Source organism: Scardinius erythrophthalmus (genome assembly GCF_964197995.2).
Source record: "Scardinius erythrophthalmus genome assembly, chromosome: 17".
Classification (NCBI taxonomy): domain Eukaryota; kingdom Metazoa; phylum Chordata; class Actinopteri; order Cypriniformes; family Leuciscidae; genus Scardinius; species Scardinius erythrophthalmus.
Window position 1 is genome coordinate 34,162,157 of NC_138237.1, and position 16,957 is coordinate 34,179,113.

General features: G+C 40.9%; 1 protein-coding gene across 1 annotated transcript in view; it reads left to right on the forward strand.

Moving 5' to 3' along the window:
* Positions 1–16,497, forward strand: part of kctd16b (potassium channel tetramerization domain containing 16b) — a gene marked incomplete at its 5' end in the record, with an annotated part of 135,065 nt that extends 118,568 nt beyond the window's left edge. The window contains one exon of the mRNA XM_081391742.1: positions 13,931–16,497. Within this exon, the coding sequence (XP_081247868.1) occupies positions 13,931–14,391 (461 nt within the window). The 3' untranslated portion in view covers positions 14,392–16,497. The remainder of the gene's footprint in view (positions 1–13,930) is intronic.
* Positions 16,498–16,957: the final 460 nt, after the last annotated feature.

The following is a 16,957-nucleotide window of genomic DNA, read 5'->3' on the forward strand; positions in this document are numbered from 1 at the left end:
TGGTCCATAATGTTTGAACGAAACAAAAACAGCGTGAGCGTGCCACTAGACATAACGCAGTTGTCCACGTCTGTCGCCATGGTTACTATGGCAGTACGAGCGGAAACAAGGGATAACGCGGATATTACGTCATTGACAGGCAAGTGAACAGGGACGAGCTATTATTTAAAATTGGAATTTCTCTGAAATTAAAAACCTTTGGGAACTTTTGGGATATTTTAAGTACACAACTGCATGAAATATATCACACGGTGCAAGTGATTTTTGGATATTTTATTACAAAAATCTTACATAGTGTAGCTTTAACATTTACAGTGTTCATTTAGTAGTTGTGTTGATTACTCTTGTTTATCTTTTTGTTAAAATGTATTTTATTACACTTGAATCTTCCTTGTCTTGAAAATGCAGAAGAGGTTTTACAAGTTGACAGTATCTCACAAATCCTTCAGATTGGTCAGATGACAAACTCTCTCCCATTTGCATCCTTTTATTTATTCTACAATCATCTTTGATTGTTGTTTTACTGATAATGTGAAATTCCTTAGCTGGTGTCCCTAGGTAAAGGGTGTAAGAGGTCATCAGACACTTTCACACTCACATTAAGTGGAATGACCGAAACTCACAATATTAATTTGGTATCTCATGTGAGAGAAAGTAAAATCATTACATGATGATGTATTCTAATAGAATGCTCAATAGGTTTATGCATTTTATATGTAATGACTTTGATGGCAGACACATTAATCATTAGCAATCATTATAATTGCAATCATTTTAATTAACTTTTTAGTCAGCCGTTAAGTTTTCTAAAAACTGTTATATACAGTATATATATATATATATATATATATATATATATATATATATATATATATATATATATATATAGTACCAGTCAAAAGGGATAACTTCCTTTTGTTAGCTCATGTGAATTCTTAGCTCATGTTAGCTCATGTGAATCATAGAACAAGGCAGAAAATATATTATTTTATAGTATGTAGTGTGTAGTGATTATAATCACGATACAATTCTATAACGTGTTTATAATGCTCAGTAATGCTTCCTCCATCGTATTTTGTGTAAAAATAGGAAATATAATACTTCTCTCTAAAGACATTTGAAGTAAACATGATAATCCATATGTCTTTCTCCAGTTTACAGAGGTGTACAGGATTTTTTTTTGCCTCACAGTGGCTGCATAAGAGGCTCATATTTCATATTAAAGACTCTGACAGGGACAAGCCCCCCACACCCCACCTCCCCCTTCATGAGCACTAGAGCATAAGTGCACAGCTTTTAGGGAGAAGAGCTCTCTAAAAGAATGTAATTATCACGTAAGAGCTTTTTTAAACAAGTCCAGCTATCAAGGATTCTCGTTACTAACATTCCTTAGTATGCACTTCTGAGATGGAAACAGGACTGTAGGCTTTCCCATTAGTGATTTTGTCCTGTTCCCTTTCGTAAAGGGAACTCCCGCTGCATCGATACTCGATACTTTGGGGAATGCCTTCGGCATGAAGCGTCTGAAGTCTACTATACAACTCTTCCAATCTTGATTGGTGCAACGTCATTACGTCACGCGTGACGTCGCATGTGACGGTGATCCGGAAGCTATAAAACGGTCACAGGAACCAGGAAGTGTTAGCTTCTGGTCTTCAGCAAGCGCTCTATGTACAACTTGTCTGTCTTATTTGGTGTTGTTTTGTCCTATTATTATTATATGGTATGAGTATGGCCGAGAGAAAGCAGTTTAGACAGTGTGCGTCCCCTTGCCCACGTTTTCTCGCTGAGGGTGACACACACTCACTGTGTGTAGTTTGTTTGGGAGTGGAGCATGCACAGGCAGCGCTCGAGGGCGCTGTCTGTGCTAACTGTGAGATCATGCCCCTGAGAACGCTCCGCTCCCGGCGAGCTATGTTCAATGAAACCGGCCAGCCCCGCGATCCTCGTGGATCAGGTCCCGCGTCTGTCGAGGCAGCGCGGCGTCTGCATTCATGGGGATCGCAGCGGGATCTAGTGGATAATGCTGAGACGGCTTCGGCCCTTTCTCAGCATTCTGAAACTAGTTCCCGTGGTTCCGCTCAGGGTGCGGAAGCCCGCGCTGCGGCTTCTTCCGCCCCGGTAGCGGGACCGATGCTCGAACTCTCTGGTTCTGAGGAATTGGAGAGTATGAGCATCGACGCGGGGGAATGTGAAAATCAAACATCCATCCATTCCCCTGCATTTGAGGAGCTGCTAGAGGTTGTGACCAGAGCAGTAGATAAATTAAAGATTGACTGGCCACCTGAGGTGCAGGAAGCGACAGTAAAAAGTAAGCTCGATGAGCGCTTCCTGCAGCCTCGGTCACAACCTCTACGTCGGAGCCTGCCATTTTTCCCCGATCTCCACACTGAGGTGTCGAGATCGTGGGATAAGCCCTTCTCCTCGCGTATATCTGGCCCCAATATTCATTTATATTCCAATATATTGGGTGCTAAGGAGGAGGGCTATGGGATGATGCCCAGGGTTGAAGAGTCGTTTGCATCGCACCTCTCCCCTGACGCTGCATCATCCCTGCGGGCTCCGACGCTTCCCACCAAGCCCTGCCGTACAACATCGGCCTTGGTGGGAAAGGCATATATGGCGGCAGGTCGGGCTGGTAGTTGTCTGCATACAATGGGGCTGTTGCAGGCATACCAGGCCGACCTCCTCAAAGAGGTGGACGACAGCGGGGAGGTCGCCTACGATGACATCAGGGAGATGCGTCGTGTGGTTGACTTGTCTCTCCGTGCTACCAAGGAGACGGCCCGCGCCATCGGCCGCTCCATGGCAGCATTGGTAGCTACGGAGAGACACCTGTGGCTGAATCTGTCGGGCATCGGGGACAAGGACAGGGCTTGTCTCCTCGATGCCCCGCTTTCGCCTTCTGGCCTTTTCGGCGACGGAGTCAACCAAGTCGTCGATAGGTTTCAGGAGGCGAAGCGACAGTCAGCCGCATTTAAAGAACTTATCCCCCGCCGTCGTTCCAGGTCTCGTGGGTCTGCTGCCAGGGGGCAGTCCCAGGAGGCCGCCGCCAGCTCCTCACACCTGCTGAGGCAGAAGGAGAGTGTTGCTTCTCGTGCTCCCCCCCAAGGGGCCTGGAGGCAGAAGCAACACCCTCAGTCGAAGTCTTCTAAGCCGAAAACAGATCTGAGGACTGTTATTCAGGCGAAGAAGGCTTCGGCTAAGAGGCCATGACGGGACACCCAGGCCTCTGAGGGCATCCCCCTCCGCGTGAGATTTTTAAAACTTCGCTCCGCGGAGCCCTCAGGAAATCGATGTTGCTTCCCGCCGCCGAGTGCGCCTCGGGACGCATCGAGTTCCAGCGAACGTATCACACAAAATATTTCTATAACATCTAGTGGGTTAAAGCGTTCGCTACCTCTCACGAGGCCTGTAGAAAAAATTATTCGGTTAGCTCCTGCCAGGAAACTGCTTCAGGTCACCGATAATAAAAATAAATACAAAAATTAAGGAAAAGAATAAAGATGTGAATATAGCACCTGAGGTCAGTCCTGAGAGACTGATTCCCTTAGTAGATTATTTAGACACCTGGAAAGGTCTTCAAAATATATCTCAGTGGGTCCTGAATACAGTTGAGAAGGGATATAGAATCCAGTTCCAGTTTAGACCACCTAAGTTTAGTGGCGTTATTCATACACTGGTAGCTCCTGATCAGGCTCAGGTGATGGAAGATGAAGTTCAGACTCTTCTAGCTAAGGAGGCCATAGAATATGTGCCCTTAGAGCAGAGGGATTCCGGGTTCTACAGCCGGTACTTCATAGTTCCAAAAAAGGATGGTGGGCTGCGTCCCATTATAGATCTCAGGGTATTGAATAAATCTTTGAGGAGATTTAAGTTCAAAATGTTGACTATACCTATGATCGTTCAACAAATCAGATCCGAGGACTGGTTTGTAACGATAGATCTTAAGGATGCATATTTTCATATTTCCATCATCCCACATCATAGGAAGTTTCTTAGATTTGCTTTTGGGGGAAAAGCTTATCAATACAGAGTTCTTCCTTTCGGCCTAGCCTTATCACCTCGCACCTTCACTAAATGTATGGATGCTTCCCTTGCTCCTTTGAGACTTCAGGGGATTCGTATCCTGAATTATATAGATGACTGGCTGATTCTAGCTCAGTCGGAAGAACTGGCAATTCAACATCGAGATGTTGTTTTGAACCATTTGAGGTGCTTGGGGCTGAGACTCAATGTAAAGAAGAGTTCATTGACTCCTCTTCAGAGGACTACGTTCCTGGGAGTAGAGTGGGACTCAGTCACGATGCGGGCACAGTTGTCTCCCGCTCGTATTGAAACCATTTTAAACACAATGAAGAGTATCAGGTTAGGCCAGGCTATCACTGTAAAACATTTTCAGAGAATTTTAGGGCTTATGGCTGCAGCTTCCACGGTAATTCCCTTTGGTCTGCTTCATATGAGAGCCCTGCAGTGGTGGCTCAGGAACAAGGGTTTTTCTCCTCTGGGAAACCCTTTTCGCACGATCAGAGTTACGCACAGATGTCTTCGTTCTCTGGTCATGTGGAAGAAACCATGGTTCCTGTCTCAAGGTCCGGTTTTGGGAGCACCATGTGAGAGAAGAACTCTTACTACGGATGCTTCCCTCACGGGCTGGGGTGCGGTTATGGAGGGCCGTTACACCCGAGGTGCTTGGAAGGACCATCATCTCTCATTACATATTAATTGTTTGGAGATGTTGGCTGTATTCTTTGCCTTGAGGCACTTCCTTGTATACCTCAGAGGCCATCATGTTCTTGTTAGGACAGACAATATGTCGGTGGTCTCGTATATCAACCGCCAAGGAGGTTTGAGATCTCGCCCTCTTTGTAGACTTGCGCATCAAATCCTTCTTTGGTCCCAGGGCAAATTTCTCTCTGTGAGATCCATTTATATTCCTGGGGTTGAAAATATGGGAGCAGACATCCTGTCGAGGCAGGGGCTGAGGCCCGGGGAATGGCGGCTCCACCCTGAGGTGGTTGAGCTTATATGGAGAGAGTTTGGCCGGGCGGAGGTTGACCTGTTCGCTTCTTATGAGAACTCTCATTGCCCGCTCTGGTACTCTCTCTCACATCCAGCTCCTTTGGGTTTGGATGCCATGGTACAGAGGTGGCCGAGGTCACTTCTGTATGCTTTTCCCCCGATCGCTCTGCTCCCTGGGGTTCTAGAAAGGGTCAGGAGGTACGGAGTGAGACTACTCCTTGTAGCCCCGTACTGGCCGGCCCGAATTTGGTTTTCGGACCTTAATAGTCTCCTGGAGAGTCCTCCATGGAAAATTCCTGTTAGGAGAGATCTTCTGTCCCAGGCTGGGGGTACAATATTTCATCCCAGACCAGAGTTATGGAGACTATGGGTCTGGCCCCTGAGGGGGTCCCATCCATAATCAGGTTGCCTTTCCACTGAGGTGGTTAGGACGGCCATTCTAGAACCTCATTCTACTAGGAACTAAACAATTAAGTTAGGGAGGGCATCGAACCCAGTGTTATTACTGCCCACTGGCTTCAGTTCTGGTGTTCCATCCTACTCTCTAACGGGACCTCCCGTTCATGCTTAGGGCCTCTGTGGCGGCCTTAGTGCCCTCCGCAAGCCTCTAAGGGTGTATATGTAGGGACATTCCCACTCAAACTCCATGTTCCAGTAGTTTGGAGGATAAATCCTTTCGTCCAGCTTATTGGCATCAGGCTGATGGGGTATCCCTGGCACCCATCATGTCCTGTGGATGACATATATTATATGTATGAGTATATATAAATATATATAGAAGAATCTAAGGAGTCGGTTTCCTGTTTATCTTACTCCCTGGAAGAGTGGTGATGCTGCCCCCTCTCACTTACTACTGGAGGAGCCACTCTGAATTGTTTTTTGCTCCGGTACTGAGGTGCCGGTGGGTAATAATTATGATTCTTCAAGGTATTCTATCCTCCATCGCATGTGTCGGATGGTCAAGGTCATAGCCTTGGAGGGTTCTATGTAGGCCTCAGGCTGAAAGGAGTCAGTCCATCTAGCTAGATCAGGGTTAGGAGCTATTTCCCTTCATTACTAAGTGAGCAGCTGGCTTTCTATAAACCAATAGGCTTATCTGAAGTATAAGGTGCGCTTTTGCCTTCACCTCTTATCCAATGCTTTCTATTGTATGGGGCTCTCATCCAGGAGGTCAGTCGAGCCTCTAGTTCCTGACCTCCTCTTTTTTACAACCAAATCTTATGACAAGCTAGTTTGGATCTGTACTCCACTTATTCTATCGTCCGTGAGATGTACCAGATGCTTTGTACCAGGGCGTTTTTCTCTCAGTATGGCGGCGTGGGTATTCGTTCCCCAAAGTATCGAGTATCGATGCAGCGGGAGTTCCCTTTACGAAAGGGAACGTCTCGGGTTACGTATGTAACCCTCGTTCCCTGAGTAGGGAACGAGACGCTGCATCACTCGGCCATACTTTTCGCGCCCTGAGAACGACTTGCTTTGACCAATTAGAAGCTAACACTTCCTGGTTCCTGTGACCGTTTTATAGCTTCCGGATCACCGTCACATGCGACGTCACGCGTGACGTAATGACGTTGCACCAATCAAGATTGGAATAGTTGTATAGTAGACTTCAGACGCTTCATGCCGAAGGCATTCCCCAAAGTATCGAGTATCGATGCAGCGTCTCGTTCCCTACTCAGGGAACGAGGGTTACATACGTAACCCGAGACGTTTCCATCTCAGAAATGCATACTAAAAAATGTAATGTCTGTTGTCTTATAGTAATACATCACCCAGAATTTAAAATAATAATTTACTCATGCCCATATCATTCCAAAGCTGTATAATTTTCTTTCTTACATGGAACTCAAAAGGAGAATTTTAGAAGAATCGTCAAACACTTTCTTTTTATATAGAACAAAATTTCAAAGTGACTATCTGTTAGGCTCCAAACACACACACACACACACACACACACACACACACACACACACACACACACACACACACACACACACACACACACACACACTCAACGCATGCAACGACTTTAAAGAAGGGACAAAAATGTATTCAGTACATGAATGCACTTATCCAACATTTACCCATGGCCAACTATATTATTCACCGAGGCTTTTAAATGCTTGGCATTTGTCAACACTGCTTTGCAACATCCTGTTAATTCCGTTTAGACAAGAAAATTGGCCACCGGCTGATTTAGCTGTTTTGCTGGACCATTTTTCAAAACACCAATTATCAAGGCCTCGACTCATCGATCAAAGGTCCCTTTTTATACTGAATGACACAAATGAATTCCAGAGCAGACTCTGCCACATAGTGAGAAACACAACTTCCTGTCATTTTTTGTTGTCCCATAAAGATTGTTTTGAGGACTATGGATATTTATTGGCATATTGTCTCCCTCTGATGTTATTGCAAAAGGGAGTCTGTGTTTTAATCTTAAAATCATATTTATACCTAATTATATTTGCTTCAGGTGGATCCTAGAGGCTTGACGTCTGTTTTTGCAACTCAGCACAATAGTTTTATTGCAGCGTTTGGCAATACAAGGTCTCTGTTGCCGGTGTGGGATCAATAGCGATACCAAATAGTTTCACAGCAGCAACATCTTTCTGGGATTTGCGGCTTTGCATGATTATGCACCTTGTGAACTGTTAATCCTTATTGGACTATAAATAAAAATTCTGAATATATTTAGAGCTGACATTTTGTGATGCTTTGATAAATATACAGTTGAAGGTGCAAAACTGATGTGTTGGACTGTTAACAACATCTTATGATTACATAAACAGGTTTAATCTTAGTCTAAAGACATTTTATTTATTTAACAAACAGCCTCAGTGAACTTTGTAGGTTTATATGCACTACTGGCCAAACGTTTAGAAATGTTTTTAAAAGAAGTTTCATACCTGTATGCTCACCAAGGCTGTATTTATTTGATCAAAAGTACATTCAAAACAGTAATATTGTGAACTATTATTACAATTTACAACAACTGTTTTCTATTTTAATATATTTTAACATGTGATCATTACTCAATTATTAATAATGGTCCTTATTATTATAAATGTTCAAATGTTGAGTGGAAACTCTTTCGTAACATTCCTTTTGTTAATACTTTTGTAACAAACAAATGGATATCACAGGAAAACATTACGTTTTAAATAGTAATATTTCCCAATATTACTGTTTTTGCTGTTTATCAAATAGATGCAGTCTTAGTGAGCATAAGAGACTTATTTCAAAAACATAAAAAATAGATATAAATTATTCAAAACTTTTAAGTGTATACCTAGTGTAGGATATTTTTGTGCCATACTATTGTGTTTCACAGTGGAAAATGATCATTTTTATACTGAGGATTTATGCTTGCCAAATCTAGATTGCTAAATGTGGGCACAACTGCACAATTACCTTTTATATTATAGTTAATTATAACTATGTGGCCCTGACTTTGAGCATAAACACTCATATAGGCAGCTAATGGGCTTGATCAAGTGCCGCCACTCTCGCTGTGAATCATTTTTGACACCCCAACTTTCATTTGCATAATTAAATGCAAATGGATTGAGGTTGCATAATTAAAAATCTGACATGGATCAGTGTTGTGAAATAGCACAGATCAGTGTGGTGGGGAATAACAGACATAGTTCATCAGTGACAGGCCTTAGAAAACACAGCCTGTATAATTGGCTTCACTCTGTTAGGTGAATACTGAATGTTGTCTGTCTCGCACTCCTGGTTGTAGTGCTTTGTAGATGACATATTATGCTTTTGTGGATTAAGCCTCATTGTACTAATGCTAAGATGATCAATGCTTTCACCGCATGGGTTTTCAGACATACTATAACACTATTTTCAGAATAACTGAATTGTTCTCGCACCCAATACTATGAGTTAATGTGACAACAGCATACTACTGTTAGAAACAGGAGTAGTGGCTTGGAGAGAAAGGATGGTGGATTTAGCCAAGTTCGAATTAGCCTTTTTCCAAACCCATTCTTTGCCATATTCCCATCCCTTCAATAAAACAGAAGAAAATATTTTTCCAAAAATGGAAATGAATTTGGTAACAGGTATTTAACTGTATGCTGTGTCCTTGCATTGATCAGACAGGCAAGCACATCGACTGCAACATGATCATATTGTTGCTGCGCTCAAAACTGTGGCTCACTTCCTGCTTCTGCCAACATTTATTATTGCTTACAGAATGCTGGCTTACACTATTTCTCAAAAACAGTGGGCAGAAGTGCAATATATATGGCACAGCATGCAGTAAGCTGTACTAAACACTGAGCATTGATAACTGCTTATTTTAATGAACATGTCCCAGCTAACATGCAAACCAATAACCTGGCAACACAAGTAAAACAAGTTTACAAGACTAATAAAAATCAGGTTATTCCCCGTGGTGACATCAAACCGTAAGTTCTGTATTTCATTTGTCATGTAGGTTGTTATATTAATTAAAACATTATAAACTCCATAGTATTCCAAAATGTCAGCAGGAAACTCTCCTCTCATGCAGTTACGGATGCAGTATTTTGACTGTATCATTTTTACTTAGGCTGCACAAGATGTTTACACGTTTTTATTATTTCTTTAATCAAGAAAGAGTCTAAGTGTGTGTAACTTCTCTTCCCCTATCTTGAAACACTCTGACTGAATGCACTTAAATCTGCAGTAAATCTGCTGTCACATAGCTGAATAGAGTTTGTTTCAAAATTGACCAGTTCTGCAACATGGACACTGTTATTGAACTGAACTGAATCAACATTGCACTGACTAGAGCTGAATAACGACACTATTGTCTTATGTAGAGCTGCTTATAACTGAATTGAACACATTAATTGATTAACTTTATACAGCTATTGATCTGAAATGAACAAACTCGTGTGGTAGATTTTTCCCTAAACCTAACTACGTACCTGGAACCTAATTACCTGGGGCGTCTCCAATCGACACCCAAGCGTCTACAGTCGACACTTAATAAATAAATTTACCTAGGGCGTCTACAGTCGACACTTAATAAATATATCTGTGGCGTCTACAATCGAAACCCAATAATCTTTATACTCTAGCTCTTGCGTCTACAGTCGACAACTGGCTTCGAGTTCCTTACCCTAACTTGTTCCCCTTACTATCTTGCTGCACAGCAATAATAACAGACAGACTTCAGCAAATGTCCTTTAAATTCTTTAATCACGGCCGGGAGAGATTCCGAGCAGTTCTCAGAGAATCTCCCCCAAGAAGAAGCACGGCCCGAGGATCTCAGACAAATTTCAGAGAGAATCCCACCAGTAAACATGAATACAACAGTTTTTATAGAAAGGGAGAATGAGAGAAAATGACATGATACAGTACATAATTTCTCTACAATTTGATTGGTATAGCAAGCCCCCCCCCCCCCCCCCCCCTTTAACCCTATGTTACTGGCATAAGCAAAAATATCATTGTAAAAGGTTAAAAGCTCAGTTGATTACTCAATATAACATGAGATAATACAGACAGTTTATTTTAGATTTTGTCATGGTCAGCACTTGAGAATTTTCCATAACACAAATAGACAAAGAACAGAACGTTTTGGTACATTTTGTCCAAAGTTGTTAGACTGTTAGACCTAGAAGGGGAAGTAAGGTTTATATGTTAGAATTGTTTGAATCATGGTTAGTTTAAAAGATAGTTTACTATCTTATCTATTACATTTTTTTAGAGCTGCTTTACAGCAGAATTTAAATGTGACTCACATTTGATTAAGTTTGCAACATTTTCCTGTTTAATACAGCCGTGGACAAAAGTATTGGCAGTGACATAAATTTTGTTTTGCAAAGTTTGCTGCTTTTAAGTTTAAAGTTTTAAAGGCTTTTATTGGCCAAAACAAGTCAATATTTGCACTGCTGAACCTTTTCTTAACCTCTGCAATTCGCTCTAGCATGCTGGATATCAGCTTCTAGACCAAATCCTGACTGATGGTGATCCATTCTTTCCTTGTTAGTGCTCGGAGTTGATCACAGTTTGTGGACTTCTGCTTGTCCACTTACTTTTTGAGGATTGACCACAGGTTCTCTATGGGATTAAGATCCAGGGAGTTGTCTGGCCACAGATTCAAAATTTAAATGTAATGATCTCCAAGCCTCTTGATTATCACTCTGGAAAATGCATGGATCATCGCCAAATTGATCCTGGATCATTGGGAGAAGTTGCTCTTCCAGGACGTATTAATACCTTTCTTTATTCGAGCCCATTCCCTTGGATGAAAAGCAACCCCTCACATGGATGGTCTCAGGATGCTTCACTGTTGGCCCCACACAGGACTCAATTTTCCATATGTCCCAAAAAGACAGAAGGGGGCTTCATCAGCTGTACAATCCTTGTAGTTCCTGCAGAATTTCAGTCTGTCCTTGTTGTTTGTCTTGGAGAGAAGGGGCTTTTTTGCGGCCCTTCTTGGCACCAGGCCGTTGTCCATAGGTCGTTGTCCATAGGTCTTGGCCTCACTGTGCGTGCAGATGCATCACACACACCTGCTGCCAATATTGAGCAGCTCTGCACTGGTGGTGACACGATTTCATAGCTGAATCCTCAGGAGCATTGTGTGTATTTACATACAAATGTATTTACATACAAATACAGTATTTTTTTTTCTGTTTTGAAAATACACTAGCCTATTACTTGTGGCGAGCACTACTAAATAAATCACATCTAAAACTCTGGGAACTTTTCCTGCTATCTAGCAATGAGTAGGAATGGGCAATTTTACCAAAATCTTACATCAATATGAGTATTTTTCATAGTAAATATTATGATATACTTTTCTGGAAATAAGATTGTTATAATACCAAACATTTAGATACCAGTGACATTTTACCATTCTCAATACCAGAAAAACTAATACTAGGCTAACTAATATATATAAAAAAAATCTAAAGCAATTATTAAAGGCAAGTGTCATGTCTGGTCTGCGTTCATGTTTGCTTCAGTTGGACTTTGAGTTGGTTTTGGACTGTTTTCTGTTTCCTATGCTTGCATTTGTTTCTATGGTGATTCATTGGTTGATTAAGTTGCTACACCTGTTTCTCATTTCCATTCATTAGTCTGCTTTTGTATATATAGACCTGTGTTTGTTCTGTTTGTTGTCTGATCTTGTCTTTAATAAGCAGTTGTTCCTGAGTATCCGAGAAGTGTTTAGTTGAGTTTGTTTTCATTAAAGAAACTGCTTGCGATTAGATCCAGCATTTATTTTCATTTTTGGCTCAATCCCCTGCTGACAAGTAAATTAATAACTCTTTTAATGAATTTTATTTTTACATAAGGCACATCCAGTTCTTTATTACTCATTCATCCATCCATGTCCGTTTAACGCTCTAACATGTCAATAACTCCTGCACACTAAAAGCTGCAAAGACATATTTCCAAACGGCGATATATAAATGATATAGAAAAAGTTAAATCAATTCACATTTTATATCCTAGTCCTTGCAAGCAATAATGCTTCTCTAGCTAGATGATAAAACCAACAAACGATTAACTATAACGACCGACTGTTGATTGCTCTTTTCTTCCTTCATGTTAACTGAAGGCAAATCTGAATTATGTTCCATTTAAACCTTACCTCAGTCAAGTAGACATCCTCACCTTGTCTTATTCCTTATTAAAGCAGAAAATGTGCTCACCCAACGCTATATGGAGTCGTACAGCAGCTGCAGTTCATGTGCATGAAAGTTGGCATTGGAAGGCCTGAACTAGTTGATACAGGAAATCAGCAACCTAATAAAGAGAGTGACTGGCACAACATATTTGATGTATTTTGAAAATTCTAAAATACTAAACCTGTATGTATTCAAATACAAAATTAGATTTTTTTAAATGCAAAATATAAAATATAATAATCTATCTGAAATAATGCCCATCCCTGTCTGTACTGTGAAGCTGCTTTGAAACAATCTTGTATAAAGCACTATATACACTAAATAAAGGTGACTTGACTTGATATGACTTGACATAGCCAGACATAAACAGTTCAGTAAGTAGATTACAATGCATGTTAAGGTGTTTACATGCTGAGCAAAATCAGAGTAATGGGCAAAAATCTAGTTGTGTCGATCGGTTTGTGCTTAAGTCGTTTATGCCCTTACTCTGATAAAGGAAAACAGGTTAATGCATTGACTCCATGCATTGTCAGCATATTCCCTTGGTTTCACAGAAAAGGTATAAGCCTAGTCTTAGACTAAAATGCATGTTTGAGCTGTTTTAACTGAAAGCAACTTGCACTGACATATCTTAAAACATGTCAGTGCCATTGTTTTGTCTCAAGATGCACTCCAGTAATGTTTTTTTCTTTTTTCTAAGTCATATTTTAAAAAGCTAATTAAATGTCTTAAATGAACCAAGGCCTACACCTGGCTTAATCTAAGCCCTGTCTGTGAAACCGGGCCATTAAGCGCAATCGTCTTAAAGTCCGCGTGAACTGGAAGTTGCAAACGAGTTTTCTCCAGTGTTGTGACGTATTTCCCAGTGAAAAGGAATATTGAACAGGGGGCAGGGTTTTACTCTAGCGCTCCTCCTCTCCATCTCTCGCTCATTACAGACTAACGGTTTGAGGGGAGTGGTTAAGCACTTCCCAAACCAAGCCGTCAAACCTACGTCATCAGAGAAGCAACGCCATTCCAGACCGGAAGTAACTTTTCAGACTTTGATTAAAGATTACGACGGCAAACAATTTTTTTCTGTGTATTTACTTGCACGGATTAATTGTTCACCACAAGACTAGTAATATGCGCTAACAAAGTAAATAGGGTCAATTTTGATTTCAGTTGGACTTTAAGAATGTGCATGTAAACACACTAGTCTATGTCACCCTGAAAACAAATACCTTCAGGCCTTGTTTGAACTCTTCTCTTCTCTTTTCCAGGTGGCCCATCTCGCTGGTCATCTCCACCTTGCGACTGCTGCTGCAAGGGTCACAAAGGTGAAGGAGAAGGTGAGAGTGGAACCTCATTCAACGAGCTCTCCACCTCCAGCTCGGAGAGCCACTCCGAGGCCAGCTCCCCGCAAGGTACCGTCATCCGTGGCCCGGTCAGCCGGCAGACACACGTGCAAACATTGGACAGGCCTCCAAAGAAAGGCCCCGTTCAGCATCTCCTGCAGCAGCAGCAGTCCGAGCAGCACCGCAAGAGCGACCTCCTCCGGACGCTCACCGCAAGTTCCCGGGACACCAGCACCTGCAAGAAACGGCCAGCGAAAGAAAAGTTGACTGTGGAAGAGGAACTGGACAAATGCATCAAGGACTTCCGCAAGATCAAGATTCCTGAGCATTTTCCCGAGCGCAAGTACATGTGGCAGGCCGACCTCCTGCGCAAATACCGTCTTTGAGGGACGGCGGGTTTCATCCGTTTTCAAACCTTAAGCGCAAGCTACAATAATGTTCGTGTTCACTACTACAACTACTATTGCTAGTACACACCACACTACTACTGCCTCTGACTTTCTTGTCAATGTCGGTCGATAACCCGAGCGACCACTTTATTTGCTTGAATGCTAATTGTTTACTTGTAAACACCTGCATTTTTGTAGAGTTCCAGAGAGACGCAAGTGGTTTCGAAAGACACACAGCTACTTGTCTCTTTGGTTTCGTTTTCCCCTGCTGAGCTACACAAATGTGTGTGTAATTGTGTGTTTGTTACAACTGAATTTTTGACCTCGGTATGTTAGTGGCACAGCGATTGAGTTGAGGTGGCCCAGAGGTTGAAAGATGAATGTGTATTCACCTCATAAATAATGCATGTGGTCCCAACTGTGCCCTTTCTAAGAATAGCCACTGCCTTGGCGGACGTGTGAGTGGGTTTCCATTTCAACACTCTGAGAAGCACAGGAGACCATGGAGCCAAACGTGTTTTCCCTTTTTCGGATTCTCCACGTTCCATTTTCGTACCTCAGCTAAGCCACAATCAGTGGCTGTAAAGACCTTTCCACATATGGTCACGACATAAAAGGGATGTGGGTGGAAACTCAATAGCATGACATTAAGGCTTTGAAACTGCTGCCTGAATCCAAATGGGAGTGGATGATGGCTTACTCTTGAGGTCAAAGGTTAAACACTAAATGTTTGGAAAAACCATTTGACAGGAAAAGAAATACGATACTAGGGATATATTCTGAAAGCAACCGCACACCGAACAACACGGACATAGTTTAGGGTTGTGCAATCTTTTTTGCAGAAGACATTTTTGCTGCTGTATTCATTCCATCAATAACAATACTGAGCGAATTTGAGAAATGGATGGCTTTGATAATATGTTCCGGAAGGACTGTTAGACATAATGAGACCTATATATAGCTGAGGATAATTCAGTGGAAACGTATTGGTGTATGTAATGGTTAATAATGAAAACAGTCCCTAATAAACATCATGTTTTTAGACACATCAATACCAAGCAGCTTAGATAAATTAATTCTATTTAAAGTTTAGTTTAGTTTAACTTAATCATTTTGCAAGGATTTGAAAGGAATTTGGAAACCAATATAAGCATCATAACTTGCTGCTATTGAGCTTTATTTCTTTTCAAACGATACTAGACAGACTTCAGTGTAAGGGGTATAGAGTAATAGCTACAAATTTATATTAATGCCATACATTTATATTCAAATAACTGATACCAATGTTAATTACAACTGATAATTATGGAAAAGGGAACAAATGATCTGTCTCTTGCATAATTTATTTTCCGTTCTTTTATTATTCTTTAATTTCCTATATATTATACCTTAACTGCCTGTGATGAACAGCCTTAACCTAAGTTTACCTAAAAACATTTTTTAATGTTATATAGTACTAAAAAATGTGACTGGATGTTAAAAGAGAGGTAGATCTTCACACATATAATGTATACGATGCAGATCTTTTTGATTAGCATTCCATTTTCTGTGCTGAGCATTTATTGTTAACTAGAAAAAAAATCGATCTATTTATTTATTTCATTAAAAAAATTAATGAAAACATCACATCTATTTTCTCTGGTTTTAGATAATAACCTAAATGTATTACCATATATAGTAATATTGTTGTAACCTCACTGTGTGAAGTGTGATGGACTCCAGATGCACGCTTGTGATGAAATTGATTTGGAATGTTTGGGGGGTAAATGACAAACACGGCTTGTGAACTTTCTTTTCTCAAAGTAGCCTTTTGAATTAAAATATAAATTAAGATACATTGGGTGCTAATCATAATGTAGCCTCAAGCCTCTCATTCCCATATCAAGAAGTCTATTTATATGAAATTAAAGGGCAGAGAGAGAGAATAGCATGTTAAATAGAATATATATTATTTATTATCTGGGTACTTAACAGTAAAGTCATTATTTTATTGCATCGCACAGGTTTTCTGCTCTATTCCAAACACTAACCGTACTGTCAAATAATAGCATTGCAAATCACTTGTAAATAACATGATAATAAAATGTCTTTTATATGAATTGCACTTGTAAACTGTAAGAGATTATTCTTTAACCACTCACGACAGCTAAAATTATAATAAAAGTGTTTGGAATCCATTGGATTAATGGCAATTATATATATTAATATTTATAAAATATACAAGCACAATATGAAACTAGATATAATGGGGAAAGAGCTCATTGTGGAAGTTAAAGTTGAGCTGTTATATGTAACACATGAGCACAACTCATTTAAAGCACAAACTCACTGCCATTTTTACCAGGACGTACTTGTCAAAGGCTTTATGGTAGCCAGACAGAAAGCCCTTGTGAAAAAGTTTGCTTAATCAATGTGTACTTGTACTTTAAATCTTAAAAGTATATATGTGTAAATATATATATATATATATATATATATATATATATATACACACACACACACACACACACACACACACACACACACACACACACACACACACACACACACACACACACACACG